A 26,896-nucleotide genomic window follows, 5' to 3' on the forward strand; every position below is an offset into this window, starting at 1 on the left:
TTGGGGAAATGAGGGGGAAATTGGGGAAAAATTGGGAGAAAAATGGGGGAAAAATTGGGGGGAAATTGGGGGGAAAATGGGGGGAAATTGTGGAAAAATTGGGGGAAAATTGTGGGGAAATAAGAAGAGAATTTGGAGAAAATTTGGAAAAAATTGGGGAAAAATTGGGGAGAAATTGGGGGGAAATTGGGGAAAATTGGGGGAAAATTGGGGGAAAATTGGGGGGGAAAATTGGGGAAAAATTGGGGAGAAATTGGAAGGAAATTGGGAGAAAAATTGGGGAAAAATTGGGAAAAATTGGGGAAAATTGGGGAGAAATTGGGGAAAAATTGGGGAAAAATTGGGGAAAAAATTTGGGAAAAGTGGAGAGAAATTGAGAGAAAAATTGGGGGAAAATTGGGGGAAAATTGAGAGAAAAATTAGGATAAAATTGGGGGGAAATTGGGGAAAATTGGGGAAAAATTGGGGAAAATTTGGAGAAAAATTTGGGAGAAATTGGGGAAAATTGGGGGAAAATTGGGAAAAATCAGAATAAAAATGAAGAAAAAAATGTCGAAAAAATTTGGAAATGAGTAAGGGAAAAATTCGGCAAAAAATTGGGGAAAATGGGATTTAAAAGAGAATTCAATGGGAATAAAAATAATGGGGAAAAATGGGAAATAAAATGGGAAAAATATTGGGAGGAAATAGGAAAAGAATGGGGAAAATTGGAGAAAAATCAAAATAATTTGGAGAGAAAAAAGAAAAAAAAAGATTAATAAGCATCTGGAAGCTTACAGCTGAATTTTTCCCAATTTTCCCCATTTTATCCCCATTTTTCCCCATTTTATTCTTAATTTTTCCCCATTTCACTCCCATTTTATTCCAATTTTTTAGCTATTTTTTCTCCATTTTTCCCCCAATTTTCCCCCCATTTTTCCCCATTTTATTCCCAAATTTTTCCCCATTTTCTTCCCAATTTTATTCCCAATTTCCCACTTTTTCTCTCCATTTTTCCCCATTTTATTCTCATTTTATTCCCTTTTCTTCCCGGTTTCATTCTCAATTTTCCCCCATTTTTTCCCCAATTTTCATCCACTTTTCCCCAAATTTTCCCCATTTTATTCCAAAAATTTTCCCCAATTTTCCCCCAATTTTTTCCCATTTTATTCCCAATTTTCCCCAATTTTTTCCCCAATTTTCCCCCAATTTTTCCCAATTTTCCCCATTTTTTTCCCCAATTTTATTCCCATATTTTTTCTCATTTTTTCTTCATTTTTCACCCAATTTTTGCCCACTTTATTCCCAATTTTCCCCCAATTTTTCTCCAATTTTTCTCCATTTCATTCTCAAGTTTCCCCACCAATTTTTCTCCTTTTTTTTTTCAATTTCCCCCAATTTTTCCCCATTTTATTCCTATTTTTTCTTAATTTTTTCCCCAATTTTTGGCCCAATTTTCCCCCATTTTATTCCTAATTTTCCCCCAATTTTCCCCATTTTATTCTCAATTTCCCCCCAATTTTATTCTCAATTTTCCCCATTTTTCCCCATATTATTCCAAATTTTCCCCCAATTTTTCTCCAATTTCCCCCATTTTATTCCTGATTTTATTCCAAATTTTCCCCGTTTAATTCCCATTTTATTCCAATTTTTTTGCTGTTTTTCCTCAGTTTTTCCCCCAATTTTTGCCCAATTTTTCCCCATTTTAGTCTCAATTTTCCCCCTACTTTTTCCCAATTTTTTTCCCAATTTTCCGCATTTTATTCCCAAATTTCCCCCAAAATTCCCCCAATTTTTCCCCATTTTATTCTCAATTTTCCCAAATTTCACCACATTTTCCCCAATTTTTACCCAAATTTTCCCCATTTTATTCCAAATTTTCCCCAAATTTTTCTCCAGTTTTTCTGCATTTTATTCCAATTTTTTTGCTATTTTTCCTCAGTTTTTCCCCCAATTTTTGCCCAATTTTTCCCATTTTATTCCAAATTTTCCCCCATTTTTCTCCCACTTATTCCCAATTTTTCCCAATTTTATTCCCATTTATTCCCGATTTTCCCCACTTTCATTCCCAATTTTCCCTACTTTTTCCCCATTTTATTCCAAATTTTCCCTCAAATTTCCCCCAATTTTTCCCCATTTTATTCCAAATTTTCCCCAATTTTCTTCCAATTTTTGCCCAATTTCTCCCCAATTTTCCCTCAATTTTCCCCCATTTTATTTTCAATTTTTCCCCATTTTTATTCCCAATTTTCCTCCAAATTTCGCCCATTTTTTTCCCATTTTATTCCAAATTTTCCCCCCTTTTTCCCCCAATTTTTCTCCAATTTTCTCCCAATTTTTTCCCCAATTTTCCCCCAAATTTCCCTCAATTTTTTCCCAATTTTGTCCCGATTTTTCCCCATTTTATTCCAAACTTTTCTCCCAATTTTTGCCCATTTTATTCCCATTTTTCCCCAATTTTCCCCTATTTTTTCCCCAATTTTTTCCCAATTTTCCCCATTTTTTTCCCATTTTTCCCCCAATTTTCCCCATTTTATTCTCAATTTTTCCCCATTTCTTCCTCATTTTATTCCCATTTTTTCCTCAATTTTCCTCCAATTTTTCCCCATTTTATTCCAATTTTTTTGCTATTTTTGCTCAGTTTTTCCCCCAATTTTCCCCCAAATTTTCCCCATTTTATTCCCATTTTTTCCCCAATTTTCCCCCATTTTATTCCCAATTTTCCCCAATTTTTCCCCAATTTTTCCCCCAAAAAATTCCATTTTTCTCCATTTTTTACCTGCAGCTTTGGTGGTCGCACTCTCATAGAGAGGAATTCCCTCGCCGGCGTTGTTGAAAGCTTTCAGTGAAATCACATAATGGGAATTGGGTTCTGAAATTAAAAATTAATGAAATTAAATTACATTTAAATTAAATTAAAAATTAAAAAAAAAATTGGGGAAAAAATGAGAAAAAATTGGGGAAAAATGGGGGGAAAATTCGGAATAAAATGGGAGAAAAATTGGGAAAAAATTGGAATAAAATCCAGAAAAACTGAGAATAAAATGAGAATAAAATGGGAAAAAACTGGGGAGAAATTGGAGGAAAATTGGATTAAAAATGGGAATAAAATGAGGGAAAAATGGGGAAAAAATTGGGAATAAAATAGGGAAAAAATTGGAATAAATGGGAATAAAAAGGGGAAAATTTGGGGAAAAACTTGGGAAAAAATGGGGAAAAATTGGGGGAAAATTGGGAGGAAAATAAGAATAAAATGGGAAAAAAATTGGAAAAAATGTGAATAAAATTGGGGGAAAATTGGGAAAAATGTGGGGAAAATTGGGAAAAACTTCAGATAAAAATCTCCAAAAACTGAGGAAAAAATCAGGAAAAATTGGGGGAAAATTGGGAAAAATGTGGGGAAAAATTGGGGGAAATTGGGGGAAAATTGGGGAAAATTGGGAAAAAAAATCACAAAAAAATCACCAAAAATAGAGAAAACATCAGGAAAAAATGCATGAAAATTGGGGGAAAATTGGGGAAAAAGTTGGGGGAAAATTGGGGAAAATACAGAAAAAATTGGGGAAAAAATGGCAAAAAATGGACAAAAAAATGGACAAAAATTGGGGTAAGTTGAGGGAAAAATGGGAGAAAAATGGGGAAAAATTGGGAAAAAATGGGGGGAAAATTGGCAAAAAAATGAAGAAAAAATTGGGGAAAATTGGTGGAAAATGGGGGGAAAATTGGGGATGAATTGGGGGAAATTGGGAATAAAATGAGGAAAAAATTGGGGAAAAATTGGGGAAAATTTGGGAAAAATTGGAGAAAAAAGGGGAATAAAATAGGGAAAAACTGGGAGAAAAGTGGGGAAAAATTGGCAGGAAATTGGAGAAAAATTGGGGGAAAATTGGCAAAAAAATGAAGAAAAAATTGGGGGAAATTGGGGAAAATGGGGGGAAAATTGGGGAAAAGTTGGGGGAAAATGGGGAAAAATTGGAGGAAAATGGGGAAAAAATTGGGGAAAAATTGGGGAAAATTGGGGAAAAATTGGGGAAAATTGGGGGAAAATGGGGAAAAAAATGGGCAAAAAATGGCAAAAAATGGAGAAAAAATTGGAAATAAAATGGGGAAAAATTGGGAAAAAATGGAGAAAAATTGAGAAAAATTGGGGAAAATTGGGGAAAAAATGGGGAAAATAGGGGAAAAAATGCGGGGAAATGGAGAAAAATTTGAGAAAAAATGGGAATAAAATGGGGAAAAAAAGGGCGAAAAATGCGCGAAAAAATCCGAAAAAAATCAAAAAAAAATCCAAACAAAATGGGAAAAAATAGGAAAAAATAGGAATAACTCCAAATAGTATTTTTTACTCAAAAACCCCAAACTCACCCAAGTTTAGGATGTTGTAGGACCTTTGTTTGGGCTCCAGGGTGACAGTGGCAGCGTAGGGACTGCCCACCCCGTAGCCAATGAGGAAGCCCCGGATCACAGCGGTGGGGAATTGGGGAAACACTGGGGGAATTGGGGGGAAATTGGGGGAAATTGGGGAAAAATTGGGGAAAAATTGGGGAAAAATGGAGAAAAAATTGGGGGAAATTGGGGAAAAATGGAGAGAAAATTGGGGGGAAATTGGGGGAAAATTGGGGAAAAATTAGGGAAAAATTGGCAAAAAATGTAAGAAAAAATTGGGGAAAATTGGGAAAAAAGGGGGAAAATTGGGAGAAAAATCAGAAAAATTGGGGGAAAATTGGGGAAAAATTGGGGGAAAAATTGGGGAAAAATCGGCAAAAAAATGGAGAAAAAATTAGGGAAAATTGGTGGAAAATTGGGAAAAATTGGTAAAAAATTGAGAGAAAATTGGGGAAAAATTGGGAGACAAATGGGGGAAAATTGGGGGAAAATTGGTAAAAAAATGAAGAAAAAATTGGGGGAAATTGGGGAAAATGGGGGGAAAATTGGGAAAAACTGGGAAAAAATGGAGAAAAAATTGGGAGAAAGTGGGAAAAAATTGGGGGAAAATTGGGGAAAAATTCACAAAAAAATTGGGGAAAAATTGGGGGAAAATTAGGAAACAATTCACAAAAAATTGGGGAAAAATGGGGAAAAAATGGAGAAAAAATTGGGAGAAAATTGTGGAAAAATTGGGGGAAAATTGGGGAAAAATTGGGGAAAAATTGGGGAAAATTGGGGAAAAAATTGGGGAAAATTGGGAAAAAATGGAGAAAAAATAGGAATAAAATGGGGATAAAATGGGGAAAAAAAGGGCGAAAAATGCGTGAAAAATCACAAAAAAATACAAAAAAAAATCCAAAAATCCAAAAAAATCCGAAAAAAATGGGAAAAAATAGGAAAAAATGGGAATAACTCCAAATAGTATTTTTTACTAAAAAACCCCAAACTTACCCAAGTTTAGGATGTTGTAGGACCTTGTTTGGGCTCCAGGGTGACAGTGGCAGCGTAGGGACTGCCCACCCCGTAGCCAATGAGGAAGCCCCGGATCACAACGTTCGCGTTCTGAGGCGGCGTCCAGCTCAGCGAGATCCCTGAGGGTAAAGGGCGCACGTGCAGCGAGCTGGGCTGCTCAGGAACCTGAGATTCTGCCAAAATATAAAAATAAAAGATTTAAACATCAAATAGAAAAAAAACTGGGGGAAAATCCGACAAAAATTGGGTTTTTTAGTGATTTTTCCCGATTTTTTTCCTATTTTTTCCTGATTTTTCTCCCCATTTTTCCCCAATTTTTCCCCAATTTTCCCCTAATTTTCTCCCAATTTTCTCCCAATTTTCCCCCAATTTTTTCCCAAATTTTCCCCCTTTTCCTCATTTAATTGCCAATTTTTTCTGATTTTTTTCTGACTTTTTTCCCATTTTTCCCCTATTTTTTTCTGATTTTTCCCAATTTTTTTCTGATTTTTTCTCCCATTTTTCCCTCATTTTTTCCTGATTTTTTCCCTATTTTTTTCTGATTTTTTTCCCATTTTTTCCCTATTTTTTCCTGATTTTTCCCCAATTTTTTTCTGATTTTTTCTGATTTTTTCCCTATTTTTTCCTCAATTTTTGCTTTTCCCCAATTTTCCCCCAATTTTTCCCCATTTTTTCCCCAATTTTTCTCCCATTTCCCCCAATTTTCCCCCAATGTTTCCCAAATTTTCCCCCACTTTTTCCCCAATATTTCCCCCAATTTCTGCCATTTTTTCCCCCAATTTTCCCCCAATTTCCACCAATTTTCCCCAAATTTTCCCCATTTTCCCCCAAATTTTCTTCCCATTTTTTTCTTCCAAATTTTCCCAATCTTTCACCATTTCACCCCAAAGTTTTACCCATTTTTTCCCAATTTTTCTCCCATTTTCCTCCAATTTTTCCACATTTTTTCTCCAATTTTTCCCCAAATTTTCTCCAATTTTCTTCCAATTTTTCCCCCATTTTCTTCCAATTTTTCCCACATTTTCCCCTTTTTTCCTCATTTAATTTCCCCTTTTTTCCTGTTTTTTCCTGGTATTTCCCTCAATTTCCTCCAATTTTTTCCCCACTTTTCCCCCAATTTTCCTCCAAAATTTATCCCAATTTTCCTCCAAATTTTCCCCAATTTTTCCCTCAATTTTTCCCCATTTTTTCCCCAATTTTTGCCATTTTTTGCCCAATTTTCCCCCAATTTTCCTCCAAATTTTCCCCAATTTCCCCCCAGTTTTTTCCCCATTTTTTCCCAATTTTCCCCCAATTTTCCCCCAATTTTCCCCAATCTTCCCCCAATTTTCCCCCATTTTTCCCCCAATTTTCCCCGTAATTTTTCCCATTTTTCTCCAATTTATCTCCCAAATTTTTACCGTATTTCCCCTAATTTTCCCCCACTTTTTACCGTATTTCTCCTAATACTCCCCCAATTTTTCCCCATTTTTCCCCCAATTTTCCCCCCAATTTTTTCCCAATTTTTCCCCAATTTTTCCCAAATTCTTCCCCCATTTTTCCCCCAATTTTCCCCAATTTTCCCCAATTTTTTCCCCCAATTTTCCCCCAATTTTCCCCGTAATTTTTCCCATTTTTCTTCAATTTTTCTCCCCAATTTTTACCGTATTTCCCCTCATTTTCCCCCATTTTTTTTACCGTAGTTCTCCTAATATTCCCCAATTTTTTCCCAATTTCCCCCCAATTTTCCCCCAAATTTTCCCCAATTTTTTCCCAATTTCTGCCATTTTTTCCCCCAATTTTCCCCCCAATTTTCCCCGTAATTTTCCCCATTTTTCTTCAATTTTTCTCCCCAATTTTTACCGTATTTCCCCTAATTTTCCCCCATTTTTTACCGTATTTCTCCTAATATTCCCCCAATTTTTCCCCCATTTTTCCCTCAATTTTTTCCCAATTTTCCCCCAATTTTTTCCCAATTTTCCCCCAATTTTCCCCCATTTTTCCCCAATTTTTCACCATCCAGATCATGGTCAGGAGTCTCAGCTGCCACCCAGGCCGAGGGCGGCCCCGTCCCGTTCGCCGTCATCGCCGCCACTTGGAAGCTGTGCTGGCTGCCCTTGTCCAAATCTAAAAATAATTCAAATTCCAATTAAAAATATTATTTGAAAACTAAAAAATTCACTTCAAACATCAAAGGAACAATTGGAGAATTTTTAGGAATTTTTGGGGGGATTTTTAGGGAATTTTTAGGGTATTTTTGGGGGATTTTGGGGGAATTTTTAGGGATTTTTTGCAAATTTTTAGGGGGATTTTTGAGGGTTTTTTGGGGAATTTGGGGGATTTTTGGAGGGATTTTTGGGGAATTTTTTGGAGAATTTTTGGGGATTTTTTCAGGGATTTTTAGGGAATTTTTGGGGATTTTTTGGGGAATTTTTAGGGGGATTTTTGGGGTATTTTTGGAGATTTTTTAGGGAATTTTGGGGGATTTTTTGGGGATTTTTAGGGAATTTCTGGAGAATTTTGGGGAATTTTGGGGGATTTTTTGGGGAATTTTTGGAGTTTTTTGAGGCATTTTTTGGGAATATTTTGGGGATTTTTTGGGGGATTTTTCAAGAAATTTTTAGGGAATTTTTGGCAATTTTTTGGGGATTTTTAGGGAATTTTTGGGGGATTTTTTTGAAGAATTTTTAGGGAATTTTTGGGGATTTTTGGGGAATTTTTTGAGCAATATTTGGGTAATTTTTTAGGATTTATTGGGAATGTTTTGGGAATATTCAGGGAGTCTTTGGAGAATTTTTTGGGATTTTTTGTGAATTTTTGGGAGTTTTTTTGGGGATTTTTTGGGAACTTTTTTGGAATTTTTGGGGAATTTTAGGGAATTTTGGGAGAATTTTTAGTGAATTTTTGGGGGGTTTTTTGGGAATTTTTGGGGATTTTTTGGGGGATTTTTTGGGGAATTTTTGGGGAATTTTTGAGGATTTTTAGGCAATTTTTGGGGAATTTTTGGAGAATTTCTAGGGAATTTTGGGGGGATTTTTGGGGATTTTTTGCAAATTTTTGAGGAAATTTTCTGGGATTTTTTGTGAATGTTTTGTGGACTATTTGGGGAATTTTGGGGATTTTTCAGAATTTTTGGGGGATTTTTTGTGACATTTTTAGGGGATTTTTTGGGGAATTTTTGGGCAATTTTTAGGGAATTTTTGGGGGATTTTTTAAGGAGTTTTTACGGAATTCTTGGGGAATTTTTGGGGGATTTTTGGGGAAATTTTGAGGCATTTTTTGGGAATTTTGGGGGGATTTTTTGGGGATTTTTGGGGGAATTTTTGGGAATTTTTAAGGAATTTTTGGGGAGTTTGGGGAATTTTTTGGGAATTTTTTGGGGAATTTTTGGGTCATTTTTGGGGGATTTTTGAGGATTTTTTGGGGAATATTCAGGGAATTTTTGGGGAATTTGGGGGATATTTTGGGAATTTTTGGGGGATTTTTGGGTCATTTTTGGGGGATTTTTGGAGGCATTTTTTGGGAATTTTGGGGGGATTTTTTGGAGATTTTTTGGGGATTTTTTGGGGATTTTTTGGAGAATTTTTGGGGAATTTTTGGGTCATTTTTGGGGAATTGTTGAGGATTTTTGGGGATTTTTTGAGGCATTTTTTGGGAATTTTGGGGGAATTTTTTGGGAATTTTTGGGTCATTTTTGGGGGATTTTTGAGGATTTTTTGGGGAATATTCAGGGAATTTTTGGGGAATTTTTGATAATTTTTTGGGATTTTTTGAGGCATTTTTTGGGAATTTTTGGGGGAATTTTTAGGGATTTTTTTGGGATTTTTGGGGGATTTTTTGGAGAATTTTTGGGGAATTTTTGAGGATTTTTAGGCAATTTTTGGGGAATTTTTGGAGAATTTCTAGGGAATTTTTGAGGGATTTTTGGAGAATTTTTGGGGATTTTTGGGGGATTTTTTGGGGAATTTTGGGGGGATTTTTGGGGCATTTTTGGGGGATTTTTTGAGGCATTTTTTGGGGACTTTTTTGTGGAATTTTTAGGGGAATTTTTGGGGATTTTTTGGGGCATTTTTTTGGGATTTTTAGGGAATTTTTGGGGATTCTTGTGGCCATTTTTGGGGGGTTTTCAGGGAATTTTGGGGTACTTTTGGGGGATTTTTAGGGAATTTTTGGGGTATTTTTGGGAATTTTTTGGGGAATTTTTGGGAATTTTGGGGGGATTTTTAGGGATTTTTTGGAGATTTTTTGAGAATTTTTTGGGAATTTTTGGGGGGGTTTTTCGGAATTTTTTGGGGATTTTTTGGGATTTTTTGGAGAATTTTTGGGGAATTTTTGGGGATTTTTAGGGAATTTTTGGAGAATTTTTGGGGGATTTTTTGGGGAATTTTTGGGGGTTTTTTTGGGAATTTTGGGGAAGTTTTTGGGGCTTTTTAGGGAATTTTTGGGGAATTTTTAGTGAATTTTTGGGGAATTTTGGGGGATTTTTGGGGGATTTTTGGGGAATTTTTGGGTCATTTTTGGTGGATTTTTGAGGGATTTTTGAGGCATTTTTTGGGAATTTTGGGGGGATTTTTGGGGAATTTTTGGGTCATTTTTGGGGGATTTTTTGAGGCATTTTTTGGCGATTTTTTTGTGGAATTTTTAGGGGAATTTTTGGGGATTTTTTGGGGCATTTTTTTGGGATTTTTAGGAATTTTTGGGGATTCTTGTGGCCATTTTTGGGGGGTTTTCAGGGAATTTTGGGGTATTTTTTGGGGATTTTTAGGGAATTTTTGGGGTATTTTTGAGGATTTTTTGGTGATTTTTTGGGAATTTTTGGGGGATTTTTAGGGAATTTTTGGGAGATTTTTTCAGAATCTTTCAGAATTTTTTGGGGGGTTTTTCGGAATTTTTTGGGGATTTTTTGGAGAATTTTTGGGGGGATTTTTGAGGATTTTTTGAGGCATTTTTTGGGGATTTTTTGGGGATTTTTTGGGAGATTTTTTGGTGTGAAACAAGTGACTTTGTGTTGCTTTTTTGCCCACCTGTGAAGAGGCACCAGAGGTTCGTGCCTTGCAAGGTTTCCGTCTCTCCTCGCCGGGAATTTCTCCGGTGCCGGATTTTGTAGCCGGTGAGGAAACCGTGCTGGGAGCCCGGGGGGGGCGGCTGCCACCTCACCCTGATGCTCTGAAATTCCAAAATAAATCACATTTTATTCAAGAAAATGATCAGGAATTTATTGTAATTTTTTTGGAATTTTTTGGGAATTTTTTCGGAATTTTTCGGGAATTTTTTTGGGATTTCTTGCGATTTTTTTGCGATTTTTTACGATTTTTTAACGAATTTTATTTGTGATTTATTTAGAATTTTTCTGCTCTTTTTTGGAATTTTTTTAGGAATGCTTTGGCAATTCTTGGAGGAATTTTTGAGAATTTTTTTGGAATTTTTTCATAATTTTTTTTGGAATTTTTTCATAATTTTTGGGGAATTTTTTGCAATTTTTTATAATTTTTCAATGAATTTTTTGTAGCTTTTTTCGAATTTTTCTGCTCTTTTTTTGGAATTTTTTTAGGAATTTTGGGGAATTTTTTAAGGAATTTTTAAGGAATTTTTCCGTAATTTTTTGGGGAATTTTTTGGGTTTTTTTTCCCATTTTTTGCGATTTTTTATGATTTTTTTATGAATTTTTTTGTAAATTTTTTCGAATTTTTCTGCTCTTTTTTTGAAATGTTTTTGGTTTTTGTTTTGAAAATTTTTGGGAATTTTCTGGGAATTTGTTCATAATTTTTTTGGAATTTTTTGGGAATTTTTTGAGAATTTTTTGGGGTTTTTGGGGAATTTTTTTGAATTTTTTGCAATTTTTTTGCAATTCTTTTGTGATTTTTTTGTGATTTTTTTATAATTTTTTTCGAATTTTTCTGCTCTTTTTTTGGAATATTCTTGGAATTTTTGGGGAATTTTTTGAAGAATTTTTGGGAATTTTTGGGGAATTTTTGGGGAATTTTTTGTGATTTTTTTGGGGATTTTGTAGCCGGTGAGGAAACCGTGCTGGGAGCCCGGGGGGGGCGGCTGCCACCGCACCCTGATGCTCTGAAATTCAAAATAAATTAAATTTAATTCAATAAAATGATCAGGAATTTATTGTAATTTTTTGGGAATTTTTGGGAAATTTTTTGGGAATTTTTTTGTGATTTTTTGGGGGATTTTACGCCTTTTTTTTGCGATTTTTTTATGATTTTTCATGAATTTTTGTGCGATTTTTTTCTGCTCTCTTTTGGAATTTTTGGGGAATTTTTGTGGAATTTTCTGGGAATTTTTTGAGAATTGTTTTGGATTTTTGGGGAATTTTTTTGAATTTTTTTGAGAATTTTTGGGGAATTTTTGGGGTAATTTTTTGGCATTTTTTTACAATTTTTTTGTGATATTTTAATGAATTTTTTTCGTGAATTTTTTCAAATTTTTGTGCTCTCTGTTTGGAATATTTTTGGTATTTTTTTAGGAATTTTTTTGGAAGTTTTTTGGTATTTTTGGGGAATTTTTTTTGAAAGTTTTGGGAATTTTTTTTGATTTTTTGGGAATATTTTAGGAATTTCTTCGTAATTTTTTGCAATTTTTTTGTGATTTTTAATGAATTTTTTCGTGAATTTTTTCAAATTCTTGTGCTCTTTTTTTAGAATATTTTTGGTATTTTTTAGGAATTTTTTGGAATTTTTTGGAATTTTTGGGGAATTTTTTCGTAATTTTTTCGGATTTTTGGGGAACTTTTTGGGAATTTTTTGTAATTTTTTATGAATTTTTTGGTGAATTTTTTCGAATTTTTTCTGCTCTTTTTTGGAATCTTTTTAGGAATTTTTTGGAATTTTTTACGAATTTTTGGGGGTTTTTTTGTAATTTTTTTGTAATTTTTTCGTAATTTTTTGGGAATTTTTTGGAATTTTTGCGATTTTTTGGCGATTTTTTATGATTTTTTAATGAATTTTTTCGTGAATTTTTTTGAATTTTTCTGCTCTTTTTTTGGAATATTTTTGGGGTTTTTTTAGGAATTTTTTGGGAATTTTTTCAGAATTTTTCGTGAATTTTTTGGGGATTTTTTGCGATTTTTTGGCCATTTTTTATGATTTTTTAAAAGAATTTTTTCGTGAATTTTTTTAATTTTTCTGCTCTTTTCTGAAATATTTTTGGGTTTTTTTTAGGAATTTTTTGGGAATTTTTCGGGAATTTTTCTTGGGATTTTTTGCGATTTTTTATGATTTTTTAATGAATTTTTTTGTGAATTTTCTCAAATATTTCTGCTCTTTTTTGGAATTTTTTTTAGGAATTTTTTGGGAATTCTTAGAGGAATTTTTAAGAATGTTTTAGGAATTTTTTGGGATTTTTTTCCCATTTTTTGCGATTTTTTATGATTTTTTAATGAATTTTTTTGTGAATTTTTTCGAATTTTTCTGCTCTTTTTTTGAAATGTTTTTGGGGTTTTTTTAAATTTTTGGAAATTTTTTGGGAATTTGTTCATAATTTTTTTGGAATTTTTTGGGAATTTTTTGAGAATTTTTTAGGAATTTTTTCATAATTTTTTTGGAATTTTTTCATAATTTTTGGGGAATTTTTTGCAATTTTTTATAATTTTTTAATGAATTTTTTGTAGATTTTTTCGAATTTTTCTGCTCTTTTTTTGGAATTTTTTGAGGAATTTTTGGAAATTTTTTGAGGAATTTTTAAGGAATTTTTCCGTAATTTTTGGGGAATTTTTGGGATTTTTTGCGATTTTTTGGCGATTTTTTATGATTTTCTAATGAATTTTTTTGTGAATTTTTTTGAATTTTTCTGCTCTTTTTTGGAATATTTTTGGGGTTTTTTTAGGAATTTTTTGGGAATTTTTCGGGAATTTTTTTGCGATTTTTTATGATTTTTTAACGAATTTTCTTTGTGATTTATTTAGAATTTTTCTGCTCTTTTTTGGAATTTTTTTGGAATTTTTTGGGATTTTTTTTTGGAATTTTTTTGGAATTCTTTCATAATTTTTTTGGAATTTTTTCATAATTTTTGGGGAATTTTTTGCCATTTTTTATAATTGTAAATGAATTTTTTTCGTGAATTTTTTCGAATTTTTCTGCTCTTTTTTGGAATACTTTTGGGGTTTTTTTGGAATTTTTTGAAGAATTTTTGGGGAATTTTTGCAATTTTTTTGCAATTTTTTTGTGACTTTTTAATAAATTTTTTCGAATTTTTCTGCTTCTTTTTGGGAATATTTTTGGCATTTTTTTGGCATTTTTTTGGAATTTTTTTGGAAATTTTTGGGAATTTTTTTGTGATTTTTTATGAATTTTTTCGTGAATTTTTTTGAATCTTTCTGCTCTTTTTTTGGAATATTTTTGGTATTTTTTACGAATTTTTTGGGAATTTTTTTGGAATTTTTTGAGGAATTTTTGAGAATTTTTTTGGAATTTTTTGAGAATTTTTTTGAAATTTTTTATGAATTTTTTCGTGAATTGTTTATGATTTTTTAATGAATTTTTTTGTGGTTTATTTAGAATTTCTCTGCTCTTTTTTTGGAATATTTCTGGCATTTTTTGGGATTTTTGGGGCTTTTTTTGGGATTTTTTTTTATTTTTTCTGAAATTTATTTGTGAATTTTTTCGAATTTTTCTGCTCTTTTTTTGGAATATTTTTGGTATTTTTTAGTAATTTTTTGGGAATTTTTTTTTTTGGGAATTTTTTTGGAAATTTTTGGGAATTTTTTTTTGATTTTTTGGGAATTTTTTAGGAATTTTCTTCGTAATTTTTTGTGATTTTTTTATGATTTTTTCCTGAATTTTTTCGAATTTTTGTGCTCTTTTTTTGGAATATTTTTGGCATTTTTTGGAATTTTTTTGGGAATTTTTTAATAATTTTTTGAAAATTTTTTAGGAAGTTTTTGGGAATTTTTTGCAATTTTTTGGTGATTTTTAATGAATTTTTTTGTGTATTTTTTTGAATTTTTCTGCTCTTTGTTTGGAATATTCTTGGAATTTTTGGGGAATTTTTTGAAGAATTTTTGGGAATTTTTTCGTTATTTTTTGGGAATTTTTTGCCTTTTTTCTGCAATTTTTTATGATTTTTAATGCAATTTTTTGTGTATTTTTTCGAATTTTTTCTGCTGTTTTTAGAATTTTGTTAGGAAATTTTTGGGAATTTTTTTAAAAATTTTGAGCATTTTCTCCAAATTTTGGACAAATTTTTGAGGATTTTTTGGGGAATTTCTTGAGATTTTTATGCGAATTTTTCAAGATTTTTTGAGGATTTTTGGACATATTTTGGAAAAATTTTTCCCAATTTTTGAGGGAATTTTTTGAGATTTCTTGGACATTTTTTGGGAATTTTTTGGGGAATTTTTGTGAATTTTTTTGAAATTTTTGGGGGATTTTTTGGGGAATTTTTGGGGATTTTTTGGGAATTTTTGGGAGAATTTTGGGGAATTTTTGGGGGAATTTTGGGGATTTTTTTGCTGCCTTACCCTGGAATTCACCACTTCCAACGTCACGTTCTGAGGAGCTGCACTGGGAACTGGAAAAGTGGAAAAAAATTCCATTTTTTCCTCAATTTTTCCTCACATTTCCCCCAATTTTTGCCCATTTTAATTCCAATTTTTCCCCAATTTTCCCCCATTTTTTCTCCAATTTTCCCCCATTTTTTCTCCATTTTTTCCCCATTTTTTCTCCAATTTTCCCCATTTTTTTCCTAATTTTCCCCCATTTTCATCTGAATTTTCTTCCAATTTTTCCCCATTTTAATTCCCATTCTTCCCCAATTTTTATCGAATTTTTCCCCAATTTTCCCCCATTTTAATTCCACTTTTTCCCTGATTTTTTGCCAATGTTTTCACAACTTTTCTCCAATTTTCCCCCATTTTAATTCAAAATTTTCCCCAATTTTTCCCCAAATTTTGCCCAATTTTTCCCCATTTTAATTCCGATTTTTCCCCAATTTTCCCCCAATTTCCCCCCCATTTCCTTCCAATTTTCTCTCAATTTTTTCCTCATTATAATCTGAATTTTCTCCCAATTTTTCCCCAATTTTCCCCCATTTTAATTCCAATTTTTCCCCAATTTTTCTCCAATTTTTCCCAGATTTTCCCCCAATTTTTCCTCAATTTTCTCCCAATTTTTCCCCATTATAATCTGATTTTTCTCCCAATTTTTCCCTCATTTTCTCCCAATTTTTCCCCATTTTAATTCCAATTTGTCCCCATTTTTTTCCCAATTTTCTGCCATTTTCCCCCCATTTTAATTCTGATTTTCCCCAATTTTCCCCCAATTTTCCCCAATTTTCTTCCAAAGTTTGTCCAATTTTTCCCCAATTTCCCCCAATTTTTCCCCATTTTAATTCCAATTTTCCCCTGATTTTCCTCCATTTTAATTCTGATTTTTCCCAATTTTTCCCCAATTTTGCCCCAATTTTTCCCCAATTTTCCCCAATTTTCTGCCAAATTTTGACCAATTTTCCCGCCAATTTTTCCCCAATTTTTCCCCAATTTTAATTCCAATTTTTTCTCAAGTTTAACCGAATTTTACCCCAATTTTCCCTGATTTTTTCCCAATTTTTCCCCAATTTTCTGCCAAATTTTGTCCAATTTTTCCCCAATTTTCCCCCAATTTTTACCAGATTTCCCCCCAATTTTCCCCAATTTTTCCCCAATTTTTTCCCAATTTTCCCCCAATTTTTTCTCAATTTTTACCGAATTTTTCCCCAATTTTCCCCCATTTTAATTCCACTTTTCCCCCAATTGTCCTCCAATTTTCCCCCAATTTTCCCCCAACTTTTCCCCAATTTTCCCCATTATTATTCCAATTTTTCCCCAATTTCCCCCATTTTAATTCCAACTTTCCCCCAATTTTTCCCCAACTTTTCCCCAATTTTCCCCACTTTTTTGCCCAATTTTCCCCCAATTTTCCCCATTATAATTCCAATTTTCCCCAATTTTTCCCCCAATTTTTCTCCAATTTTTCTCCAATTTTCCCCAACTTCCCCCAATTTTTCCCCAATTTTCCCCCAACTTTCCCCCAATTTTCCCCCATTTTCATTCCAATTTTCCCCCGATTTTCCCCCAACTTTCTCCCAACTTTCCCCCAATTTTTTCCCAATATTTTAATATTATTTTCCCCATTTTTAATTCTATTTTCCTCACCATCAGCCCACGTTGTCACGCTGATCTCCCGCGCTGCCGTCCCCTCTCTGTCCCCGTTGTACCCCAGCACTCTCAGCTCGTACTCCTGCAATTGCCCTTTGGCCCCCAATTCTCCCCAATTTTTCCCATTTTTAATTCCAATTTTTTCCCAGTTTTTCCCCAATTTTTCCCCATTTTCATCCAAATTTTTCCCAATTTTTCCCCCATTTTAATTCCAATTTCTTCCCAATCTTTCCCCATTTTAATCCAAGTTTTCTCCCAATTTTTCCCCAATTTCCCCCATTTTAATTCCTATTTTTCCCCATTTTCCCCCAATTTTTCCTCATTATAATCTGATTTTTCTCCCAATTTTTCCCCTTTTTAATTCCAATTTTCCCCAATTTTTCCCCATTTTAATTCCAATTTTTTCCCAATTTTCACCCAATTTTTGCCCATTTTAATTCCAATTTTACCCCATTTTTTCCCATTTTTCCCCAATTTTTTCCCAATTTAATTCCAATTTTTCCCCAATTTTCCCATTTTTACCAAATCTTAATTCCAATTTTTTCTCAATTGTTACCGAATTTTACCCCAATTTTCCCTGATTTTTTCCCAATTTTTCCCCAATTTTCTGCCAAATTTTGTCCAATTTTTCCCCAATTTTCCCCCAATTTTTACCAGATTTCCCCCCAATTTTCTCCCAATTTTTCCCCAATTTTTTCTCAATTTTTACCGAATTTTTCCCCAATTTTCCCCCATTTTAATTCCAATTTTTCCCCATTTTAATTCCAACTTTCCCCAATTTTTCCCCCAATTTTCCCCCAATTTCCCCCCAATTTTTCCCCAATTTTTTCCAAATTTTCTCCAAATTCTCTCCCTATTTCCCCCAATTTCCCCCCAATTTTTCCCCAATTTTTCCCCCAATTTCCTCCCAATTTCTCCCCAATATTCTCCCAATTTTCTCCAATTTTTCCCCCGATTTTCCCTCGATTTTTCCCCAATTTTCTCCCAATTTTCTCCCATTTTTTCCCCCATTTTAATTCCAATTTTCCCCAACTTTCCCCCAATTTCCCCCCAATTTTCCCCCCATTTTAATTCCAATTTTCCCCCAATTTTCCCCAATTTTTTGCCAAATTTTTCCCAATTTCCCCCAATTTTTTCTCCCAATTTTTACCGAATTTTCTGATTTTTCCCCAATTTTCCCCAATTTTTTGCCAATTTTTACCCAATTTTCCCCCAACTTTCCCCCAATTTTTCTCCAATTTTTCACCCAATTTTCCCCCGATTTTCCCCAATTTTCTCCCAATTTTCCCCCATTTTCTCCCATTTTTTCCCCCATTTTAATTCCAATTTTCCCCAACTTTACCCCAATTTTCCCCCAATTTTTCCCCAATTTTTCCCCAATTTTTCCCCATTTTTTCCCCAACTTTACCCCAATTTTCCCCCAATTTTTCCCCAATTTTCCCCCAATTTTTCCCCAATTTCCCCCCAACTTTCTCCCAATTTTCCCCCAATTTTTTCCCAATATTTTAATATTATTTTAACCATTTTTAATTCTATTTTCCTCACCGTCAGCCCACGTTGTCACGCTGATCTCCCGCGCTGCCGTCCCCTCTCTGTCCCCGTTGTACCCCAGCACTCTCAGCTCGTACTCCTGGAATTTCTTCAGCCCCTCCAGCACGTACGAGTGCCCATCCACATCCACACTCTGCAAAACAAAAAACCCCAAAAAATTCAATTTCATTACAAGAAAAATTGAAATTTTCCATGGGGTTTTCATGGGGATTTAGGTTTCTGGATTTTTGTCCATTTTTTCCCATTTTTGCGCTTTTTTTCCCCAATTTTTCCCCAATTTGATTCCAATTTTTCCCCAATTTTCCCCCAATTATATCCCAACTTTCCCCCCATTTTTCCCCAATTTTCCCCAATTTTCATCCCAATTTTTCCCCAATTCCAATCCAATTTTCCCCAATTTTCATCCCAATTTTTCCCCAATTTCATTCCCAATTTTCCCCCCATTTTTCCGCAATTTTATCCCAATTTTCCCCCAAATTTATTCCAATTTTTCCCCAATTTTTCCCCAATTTTATCCCAATTTTCCCCCAAATTTCTTCCAATTCTTCCCCCATTTTCCCCAATTTAATTCCAATTTTTCTCCAACTTTTCCCCAATTTTAGCCCATTTTTTCCCCAATTTTTCCCCAGTTTCATTCCAAATTTTCCCAAGCTTCATCCCCATTTTCCCCCATTTTATCCCAATTTTCTCCAATTTTACTCCAATTTTTCTCCCATTTTCCCCCAATTTTATCCCAATTTTTCTCCAATTTTATTCCCATTTTTCCCCAATTCTTCCCCAATTTTCCCCCAATTTTTCCCAATTTTCCCCAAATTTTATTCCAAATTTCCCCCATTTTTCCCCAATTTAATTCCAATTTTTCCCCAATTTCCCCAATTTTTCCCCAATTTTCCCCAATTTTATTCCAATTTTTCCCCCATTTTCATCCCAATTTTATTCCAATTTTTCCCCAGTTTCACCCCAATTTTTCCCCAATTGAAAATAAAGGGCAAAAAATTGGAGAAAAATTGGGAAAAATGAGGAAAACTTGGGGGAAAAATGGATGAAAAGTTCAGAAAATTGGGGAAAAATGGGAAAAAATTAGGGAAAAATTGGGGAAAATTTGGGGAAAATTAGGGAGAAAAATGGGAAAAATTGGGAAAAAATCTGAAAAAATTGGGAATAAATAGTGGGAAATAGGGAAAAATGGAGGAAAAAATTGGGGAAAATTGGGAAAAAATTGGGGGAAAAATTGGGGGAAATTTGAGGAAAAATTTGGGCAAAATTTAGGAAAAAATCAGGAAAAATTGGGGAAAAAATTGGGAGAAAAATGGGAAAAAATGGGAAAAATTTTGTAAAAAAAGGAAAATAAAATTGGGAAAAAATGGGAAAAATTGGGGGCAAATTGGGAAAAAATTGGGAAAAATTGGGGAAAAACTTGGGAGAAAAATGGGAAAAAATTGGAAAAAAATCAGAAAAAAATTTGGGAATAAACAGTGGGAAAGAGGGGAAAAAATGAAGGAAAAAATTGGGAAAAAATTGGGGAAAATTGGGTAAAAAATTGGGAGAAAAATTGGGGGAAATTTGAGGAAAAATTTGGGAAAAATTTAGGAAAAAATCAGGAAAAATTGGGAAAAAAATGGGGGAAAATTTGGGAAAAAATGGGAAAAAATTGGGAAAAAATTGGGAAAAAAGGAAAATAAAATTTTAAAAAATGGGAAAACTTGGGGGGAAATTGGGAAAAATTGGGGGAAATTGGGGAAAATTTGGGGAAAATTTTGGGAGAAAAATGGGAAAAAATTGGAGAAAAATCAGAAAAAATTGGGAATAAATACTTGGAAATAGGGAAAAAATGGAGGAAAAATTGGGGAAAATTGGGTAAAAAAATTAGGAAAAAAATGGGGGAAATTGGTAAAAATTAGGAAAAAAATGGGAAAAAATTGGGGAAAAATTGGGGAATGGAATTGGGTAAAAAATTAGGAAAAAATGGGGAAAATTTGGGGAAAAATGGGGAAAAAAATGGGGAAAGTTGGGTAAAAATTAGGGAAAAAATTAGGAAAAAATTGGGAAAAAATTGGGGAAAGATGGGTAAAAATTAGGAAAAAAATGGGAAAAATTGGGGGAAAATTGGGGGAAAATTTGGGAGAAAAATTGGAAACAAATTGGAAATAAATAAGAAAAAAAAAGGAAAAATCAGGAAAAAAAGGGGAAAAATTGGGAAAAAATTGGGGAAAAAAAGAGGAAAATTGGGGGAAAATTGGGAAAATATTTGGGAAAAGAACCGAGCAAAAATAGAGAAAAAATTGGGGAAAAATTGGGAAAAAAATTAGGAAAAAAATGGGAGAAATGGAGAAAAATTGGAGGAAAATTTGAGGAAAAAAGGGACAAAAATTGAAAAAAAAACAGGGAAAAAATAGAGAAAAATTGGGGGAAAATGGGAAAAAATTGGGAAAAACCCAGGAAAAAAAAAATGGAAAAAATTAGGAAAAAGTTCTTAAAAGATTGGGAAAATTGGGGGGAAATTGGGAAAAAAATCAGAGAAAAATTGGGGAAAATTAGGAAACAATTGGGAGAAAAATGGGAAAAAATTGGGAAAAATTTTGTAAAAAAAGGAAAACAAAATTGGGAAAAAATGGGAAAAATTGGGGGAAAATTGGGAAAAAAATTAGGGAAAATTTGGGGAAAATTTGGGGAAAAATTTGGCAGAAAAATGGGAAAAAATTGGAAAAAATCAGAAAAAAATTGGGAATAAATAGTGGGAAATAGAAGAAAAAATGAAGGAAAAAATTGGGAAAAAATTGGGGAAAATTGGGTAAAAAATTGGGAGAAAAATTGGGGGAAATTTGAGGAAAAATTTGGGAAAAATTTAGGAAAAAATCAGGAAAAATTGGGAAAAAAATGGGGGAAAATTTGGGGAAAAAAATGGGAAAAAATTGGGAAAAAATTGGGAAAAAAGGAAAATAAAATTTTAAAAAATGGGAAAACTTGGGGGGAAATTGGGAAAAAATTGGGGGAAAATTGGGGAAAATTTGGGGAAAATTTTGGGAGAAAAATGGGAAAAAATTGGAGAAAAATCAGAAAAAATTGGGAATAAATACTTGGAAATAGGGAAAAAAATGGAGGAAAAATTGGGGAAAAAATTGGGGAAAAATTGGGTAAAAATTAGGAAAAAAATGGGGGAAATTGGTAAAAATTAGGAAAAAAATGGGAAAAAATTGGGGAAAAATTGGGGAAAATTGGGTAAAAAATTAGGAAAAATGGGGAAAATTTGGGGAAAAATTGGGATGAAACTGGGGAAAAATTGGGGGAAAATTTGGGGAAAAATGGGGAAAAAAATGGGGAAAGTTGGGTAAAAATTAGGAAAAAAATGAGAAAAAATTAGGAAAAAACTGGGAAAAAATTGGGGAAAGTTGGGTAAAAATTGGGAAAAAATGGGAAAAAATTAGGAAAAAATTGGGAAAAAATTGGGGAAAGTTGGGAAAAATTAGGAAAAAAATGGGAAAAATTGGGGGAAAATTGGGGAAAATTTGGGAGAAAAATTGGAAAAAATTGGAAATAAATAAGGAAAAAAAAGAAAAAATCAGGAAAAAATGGGAAAAATTTGGGAAAAAATGGGAAAAATTTGGGAAAAAAAGGGAAAAATTTGGGAAAAATTGGGGGAAAAAAAGAGAAATAATGTGCATTTTTTACCTGCTCTTTTCCTGTGCCTTTTTCTTTCCAGAAGAGACGAAATCCTTGGATGGGAACGTCAGGAAATTGAGGAGGATCCCAAAAAATCTGGATGGAGGTGGGAGAGGCTGGAAAAGCTCGGAAATTTTCCACAGGGCCGGGGGTTTGCGCTGGAAAAGAGAAAAAGTGGGTGAAAATCCTGAAAATTGCATTGAAAATTCCATTTAAAATGCTCCAAATTACATAAAAATTCGGAAAAAATTCAATTTAAAAAAGCCCAAAATATTCAAAACGCAAAAAAAAATTCGCCCCAAAAAATTCCATTAAAATCCCAAAAATTCCACAAAAAATTCCCCAAAATCCCATGAAAAATCCCAAATATTCCACAAACAAATGCCCAAAAAATTCCATTAAAAATCCTCAAAATTCCCCAAAAAAACCCCAAAAAATCCCATCAAAAATCCCAAATATTCCACAAAAATCCCCAAAAAATTCCATTAAAAATCCCCAAAACTCCCCCAAAAATTCCATTAAAAATCCCCAAAATTCCACAAAAAATCCCCAAAAAATCCATTAAAAATCCCAAAAATTCCACAAAAAATCCCCAAAAATTCCATTAAAAATCCTCAAAATTCCCCAAAAATTCCATTAAAAATCCAAAAAATTCCACCAAAAATCCCCAAAAAATTCCATAAAAAATCCCAAAAATTCTACCAAAAATCCCCAAAAATTCCATTAAAAATCCCAAAAATTCCACAAAAAATCCCCAAAAATTCCATTAAAATCCCCCAAAAATTCCACCAAAAAATCCCCAAAAAATCTCCATTAAAAATCCCAAAAATTCCACCAAAAAATCCCCCAAAATTCCATTAAAAATCCCAAAACTGCACCAAAAAATCCCCAAAAATTCCATTAAAAATCCAAAAAATTCCACAAAAAATCCCCAAAAAAATCCATTAAAAATCCCAAAAATTCCACCAAAAACCCCAAAAATTCCATTAAAAATCCTCAAAATTCCCCCAAAAATCCCATTAAAAATCCCAAAATTCCACCAAAAAATCCCAAAAATTCCACCAAAAAACCCTAAAAAATCCCAATTTTTTTCCCTTTCCAACCCCATTTTTTTTTTAATTTTCCCTTTTCCCCAAAATTGCCCAAAATTGCCCAAAAATCCCCAAATTTGGGGTCACTCACCTTCAGGAGGGGTGGAAATTTTCAGCACCGGGGAAATTTTGCCGGCTCCGAATTGGTTGGAAGCGAAAATTCGGAATTTGTAGGAATTTTCTGGCTCCAAATTCCCCACGGAAATTCCAAGTTGAGAAGTGTTCAAAGCTCTTTCCCTAATAAAAAAAAATCATGGAAAAATTGAAATTTTTGGGAAAAATATTCTTTAAAAATCCCTTTAAAATTTCTTTTGAAAATCCCTAAAAAATCCCCAAAAAAATCAATATCCCAAAATATTAAAAATTCTCAAAAAATTCTTTATAAAATCCCCTAAAATCCCTTTTAAAATTGCCTAAAAAATATCCCCTAAAATATTCATTCCAAAAATCCTTTAAAACCCTAAACAAAAATCTAAAAATCCAAAAATTCCCAAAAAAATCTCCCCAAAAATCTCCAAATTTTCCCAAAAAATCCCAAAAAATCCCCCCAAAATCCCAAAAATTCCCAAAAACCCCCCCAATCACCAAATCCCCCAAAATTCCCCAAACTCCCCAAAAATTCCCCTAAAAGTTCCAAAATCCCCCAAAAAATCCCCAAAATTTAGAAACCCTAAAAATTTCCCAAAATTTTCCAAAAAAATCCCAAAAAATTCCCAAAAAAATCCCCCAAAAATCCCCCAAAATTCCCCCCAAAAATCTCCAAATTTTCCCAAAAAATCCCAAAAAATCCCCCCAAAATCCCCAAAATTCCCCAAAAAATCCCCCAAAAACTCCCCAAAATTCACCCAAAAAAATCCCCAAAATTCACCCAAAAAATCCTTAAAAATCCATTTAAAATTCCTAAAAAAATCCTAAAATATCCCCTAAATATTCAGTTAAAAATTACCAAAATATTCCCTAAAAATTCATAGAAAATTCCTCGTAAAACTCCCTAAAAATTCTCAAAAAATTTCTAAAAATCATTTTAAAATCACCTAAAAAATCCCTTTAAAAACCCCAAAAATTCCCTAAAAAAACCCTCTAAAAATCCCGGAAAAATCCTTTTAAAACCTAAAAAAATTCAGAAAAATCCTACAAAAATTCCTGAAAAATTCCCCAAAAATTCCTAAACTATTCCTGACAAATCCTAAAAATTTCCTGGAAAATTCCCCCAAAAATTCCTGAAAAATGCCTTTAAAAATCCCATTAAAAGCCCTAAAAATTCTAAAAAAATTCCCCAAAAATCCTAAAAAAATCACTAAAAAATCCCTTTAAAAACCCCAAAAATTCCTAAAAAAACCCTTTAAAAATCCCCAAAAATATCCTTTTAGAACCTCAAAAAATCCTAAAAAAAACCCCCAAAAATTCCTGAAAAATTCCCCAAAAATTCCTAAAATATTCCTGAAAAATTCCTTCAAAATCCTTAAAAATATCCTGAAAAATTCCTTAAAAATTCCCCCAAAATCCCCAAATAATTATTATAAAAATTCCCTAAATTGCTCCTAAAAATTGCTCCTAAAAATCCATTAAAATCCCTAAAAAATCCCTTTAAAAACCCTAAAAGTTCCCAAAAGATTCCCTAAAAAATCCCTAAAAATTTCCTTTAAAAAATCCTAAAAATTCCCTAAACATCAAAAAAACCCTGAAATTTCCTTACAAATTCAAAAAAAAAACCCTTTAAACGTTCCTAAAAAATTCCCTTTAAAAACTTTTAAAAATTCCTTTACAAACCCTAAAAAATCCTGAATAAAATCCCTTAAAAATTCCTTTAAAAACCCAAAAAAATCCTGAATAAAATCCCTAAAAATTCCTTTAAAATCCCTTTAAAATACCTAAAAATTCCTAAAATAATCCATAAAAATTCTGAAAATTCTTTTAAAATCCCTAAAAAATCTCTTAAGATTTCCTTTAAAAACAAAAAAACCCCAAAATCCCAAAAATCTCTTCCAAAACCCTTCATCAACCCTCAAAAATACTTTCAAAAATAAAATAAAAATGCTTAAAATTCCTGAAAATGCTTCAAATTTTCCAAGAATTCCTTAAAATCCTCAAAATCTCCATAAAAATAAAAAAAAAAATTTTAAAAATCCCTTGGAAAATTCCAGAAATCTCCCTCAGAATCATTTGGAAAGGCCTCACAACCCCTCAGAAATACCCTAAAAAAACCCTATAAAATCCTTTTAAAATGCTAAAAATCCCTCAAAAATCCCCACAATTCCTTAAAATCATTAAAAATATCCCAAAAAATCCTAAAAAATGTTTTAAAATTATTTGGAAAATTCCAGAAATCTCCCTCAGAATCCTTTGGAAAGGCCTCACAACCCCTCAGAAATATCTTCAAAAATCCCCTAAAAAAACCCCCAAAAATTCCTAAAAAAACCTTGAAAAAAAACTTAACTTCACTAAAAACCCCGTAAAATTCCCAAATCCCAAGAATTCCATGGAAAAATTTACAAAATTTTTAAAAATCCATGGAAAATCTGCAAAATCTCCCTCAGAATCCCTCACAACCCCTCAGAAATGCCTTCAAAAAATCCCCCAAAAAAACCCTAAAAAAATCCTAAAAATTGCTGAAAATCCCTAAAACTTGTAAAAATAACCCCAAAAAGCCCTTAAAATCTTTAAAATTCCTTTAAAAAGTCTTAAAATCCCAAAAATCTCTTTAAAAATCCCTGAAATCTCCCTCAACATTCTGTGGAAAGCCTCACAACGCCTCTGAAATGCCTTCAAAAATCCCCTAAAAAAACCCCACAAAAATCCTTAAAATTACTAAAAATCCCTAAAACTCGTAAAAATAACCCCAAAAATTCCTTAAAATCTTTAAAATTCCTAAAAAATGTCTTAAAATCCCAAAAATCTCTTTCAAAATCCCTCAAATCTCCCTCAGAATCTTTCGGGAAAGCCTCACAACCCCTCAGAAATGCCTTCAAAAATTCCCTAAAAACCGCCAAAAAAATCCTTAAAATTACTAAAAATCCCTAAAACTCGTAAAGAACCCCCAAAAATTCTTTAAAATCTTTAAAATTCCTAAAAAACGTTTTAAAATCCCAAAAATCTCTTTCAAAATCCCTCAAATCTCCCTCAGATTCTTTCGGGAAAGCCTCACACCCCCTCAGAAATGCCTTCAAAAATGCCCCCAAAAAAACCCCCAAAAATCCTAAAAAAAAACCGGGGAAAAAAAAAAACCACTTAAATCCCCAAATATACTCATAAAATTCCCAAATCTCAGGAGTTCCATGGAAAATTTTCCGTGAAAAAAAAATCTCCCTCAGAGTCCTTCACCACTCCCTCACAACCCCACAGAAATGCCTTCAAAACTCCCCGAAAAAATCCGGAAAAAATCCGGAAAAAATCCGGAAAAAACCCTTCAATCCCCCCCAAAAACCTTAAAATTCCCAAATCCCAAGATTTTAAGGAAAAATTCCCGACCTGGTAGCTCCTTCCGGGCGTAGAGAGGTCTATAGTGCAGGAGGATCCCAAGGGCTCTGAGGGCGCCGCCATGACAAGATCGTGGGGCTGAGACGAAGGCTTTCAGGTGCTGAGGGGCTGAGGGGAGGAGGGCGGGGTCAGCGAGCTCTGAGGGGAAAAAAGAGCGGAAAAAGTCAGTGCTGAGGGGAGAGGGGATGAAAAATAGGGAAAAATGGGGGAAATGGGAAAAAATGAATAAAAATTGGTAAAAATTAGAGAAAGGGAGGAAGATGGGAAAAAATTGGGAAAATTATTAACCAAAAAGGGGGAAAAAGTGAGGGCGGAGAGGGGCCTCAGGTGTTGAGGGAGGAGAGCGGCTCACACGCCTCTGAGGGGAAAAAGCAGGAAAAGAATGCACCCAGGGAGAGAGGGACAAAAATAGGAAAAAGTGGGGAAAATTGGGAAAAAAGAGGTAAAAATGGGTTCAAATTATGGAAAGGGAGGAAAATTGGAAAAATTGCCGAAATATTGAGGGATAAAAGGGGCGAAATGAGGGTCAGGAGTGCCATGGGGGCTGAGGGGCTGAGGGGCGAAAAAGAGGGGCTGAGAGTCTGCCGGGAGAGGGCTTCAGCACTCCGGCGGAAAA

The 26,896-nt window shown here is 33.2% G+C and overlaps 1 protein-coding gene across 1 annotated transcript; it reads right to left on the reverse strand.

Moving 5' to 3' along the window:
* Positions 1-2,758: 2,758 nt before the first annotated feature.
* Positions 2,759-26,819, reverse strand: LOC115917186 (netrin receptor DCC-like; the record flags this gene model as incomplete). Its single annotated transcript, XM_030970919.1, has 11 exons — positions 26,772-26,819; positions 26,272-26,300; positions 22,895-23,040; positions 21,722-21,870; positions 18,047-18,185; positions 14,828-14,877; positions 10,383-10,524; positions 7,375-7,485; positions 5,428-5,552; positions 4,345-4,414; positions 2,759-2,851 (listed from the first exon to the last, which is right to left on the reverse strand). Coding segments are annotated over exons 1-11 (1,102 nt in total), but the record flags the coding sequence as incomplete, so codon positions are not given.
* Between the last annotated feature and the right edge of the window lie 77 nt (positions 26,820-26,896).

Source organism: Camarhynchus parvulus, unplaced genomic scaffold (genome assembly GCF_901933205.1).
Source record: "Camarhynchus parvulus unplaced genomic scaffold, STF_HiC, whole genome shotgun sequence".
NCBI lineage: Eukaryota > Metazoa > Chordata > Aves > Passeriformes > Thraupidae > Camarhynchus > Camarhynchus parvulus.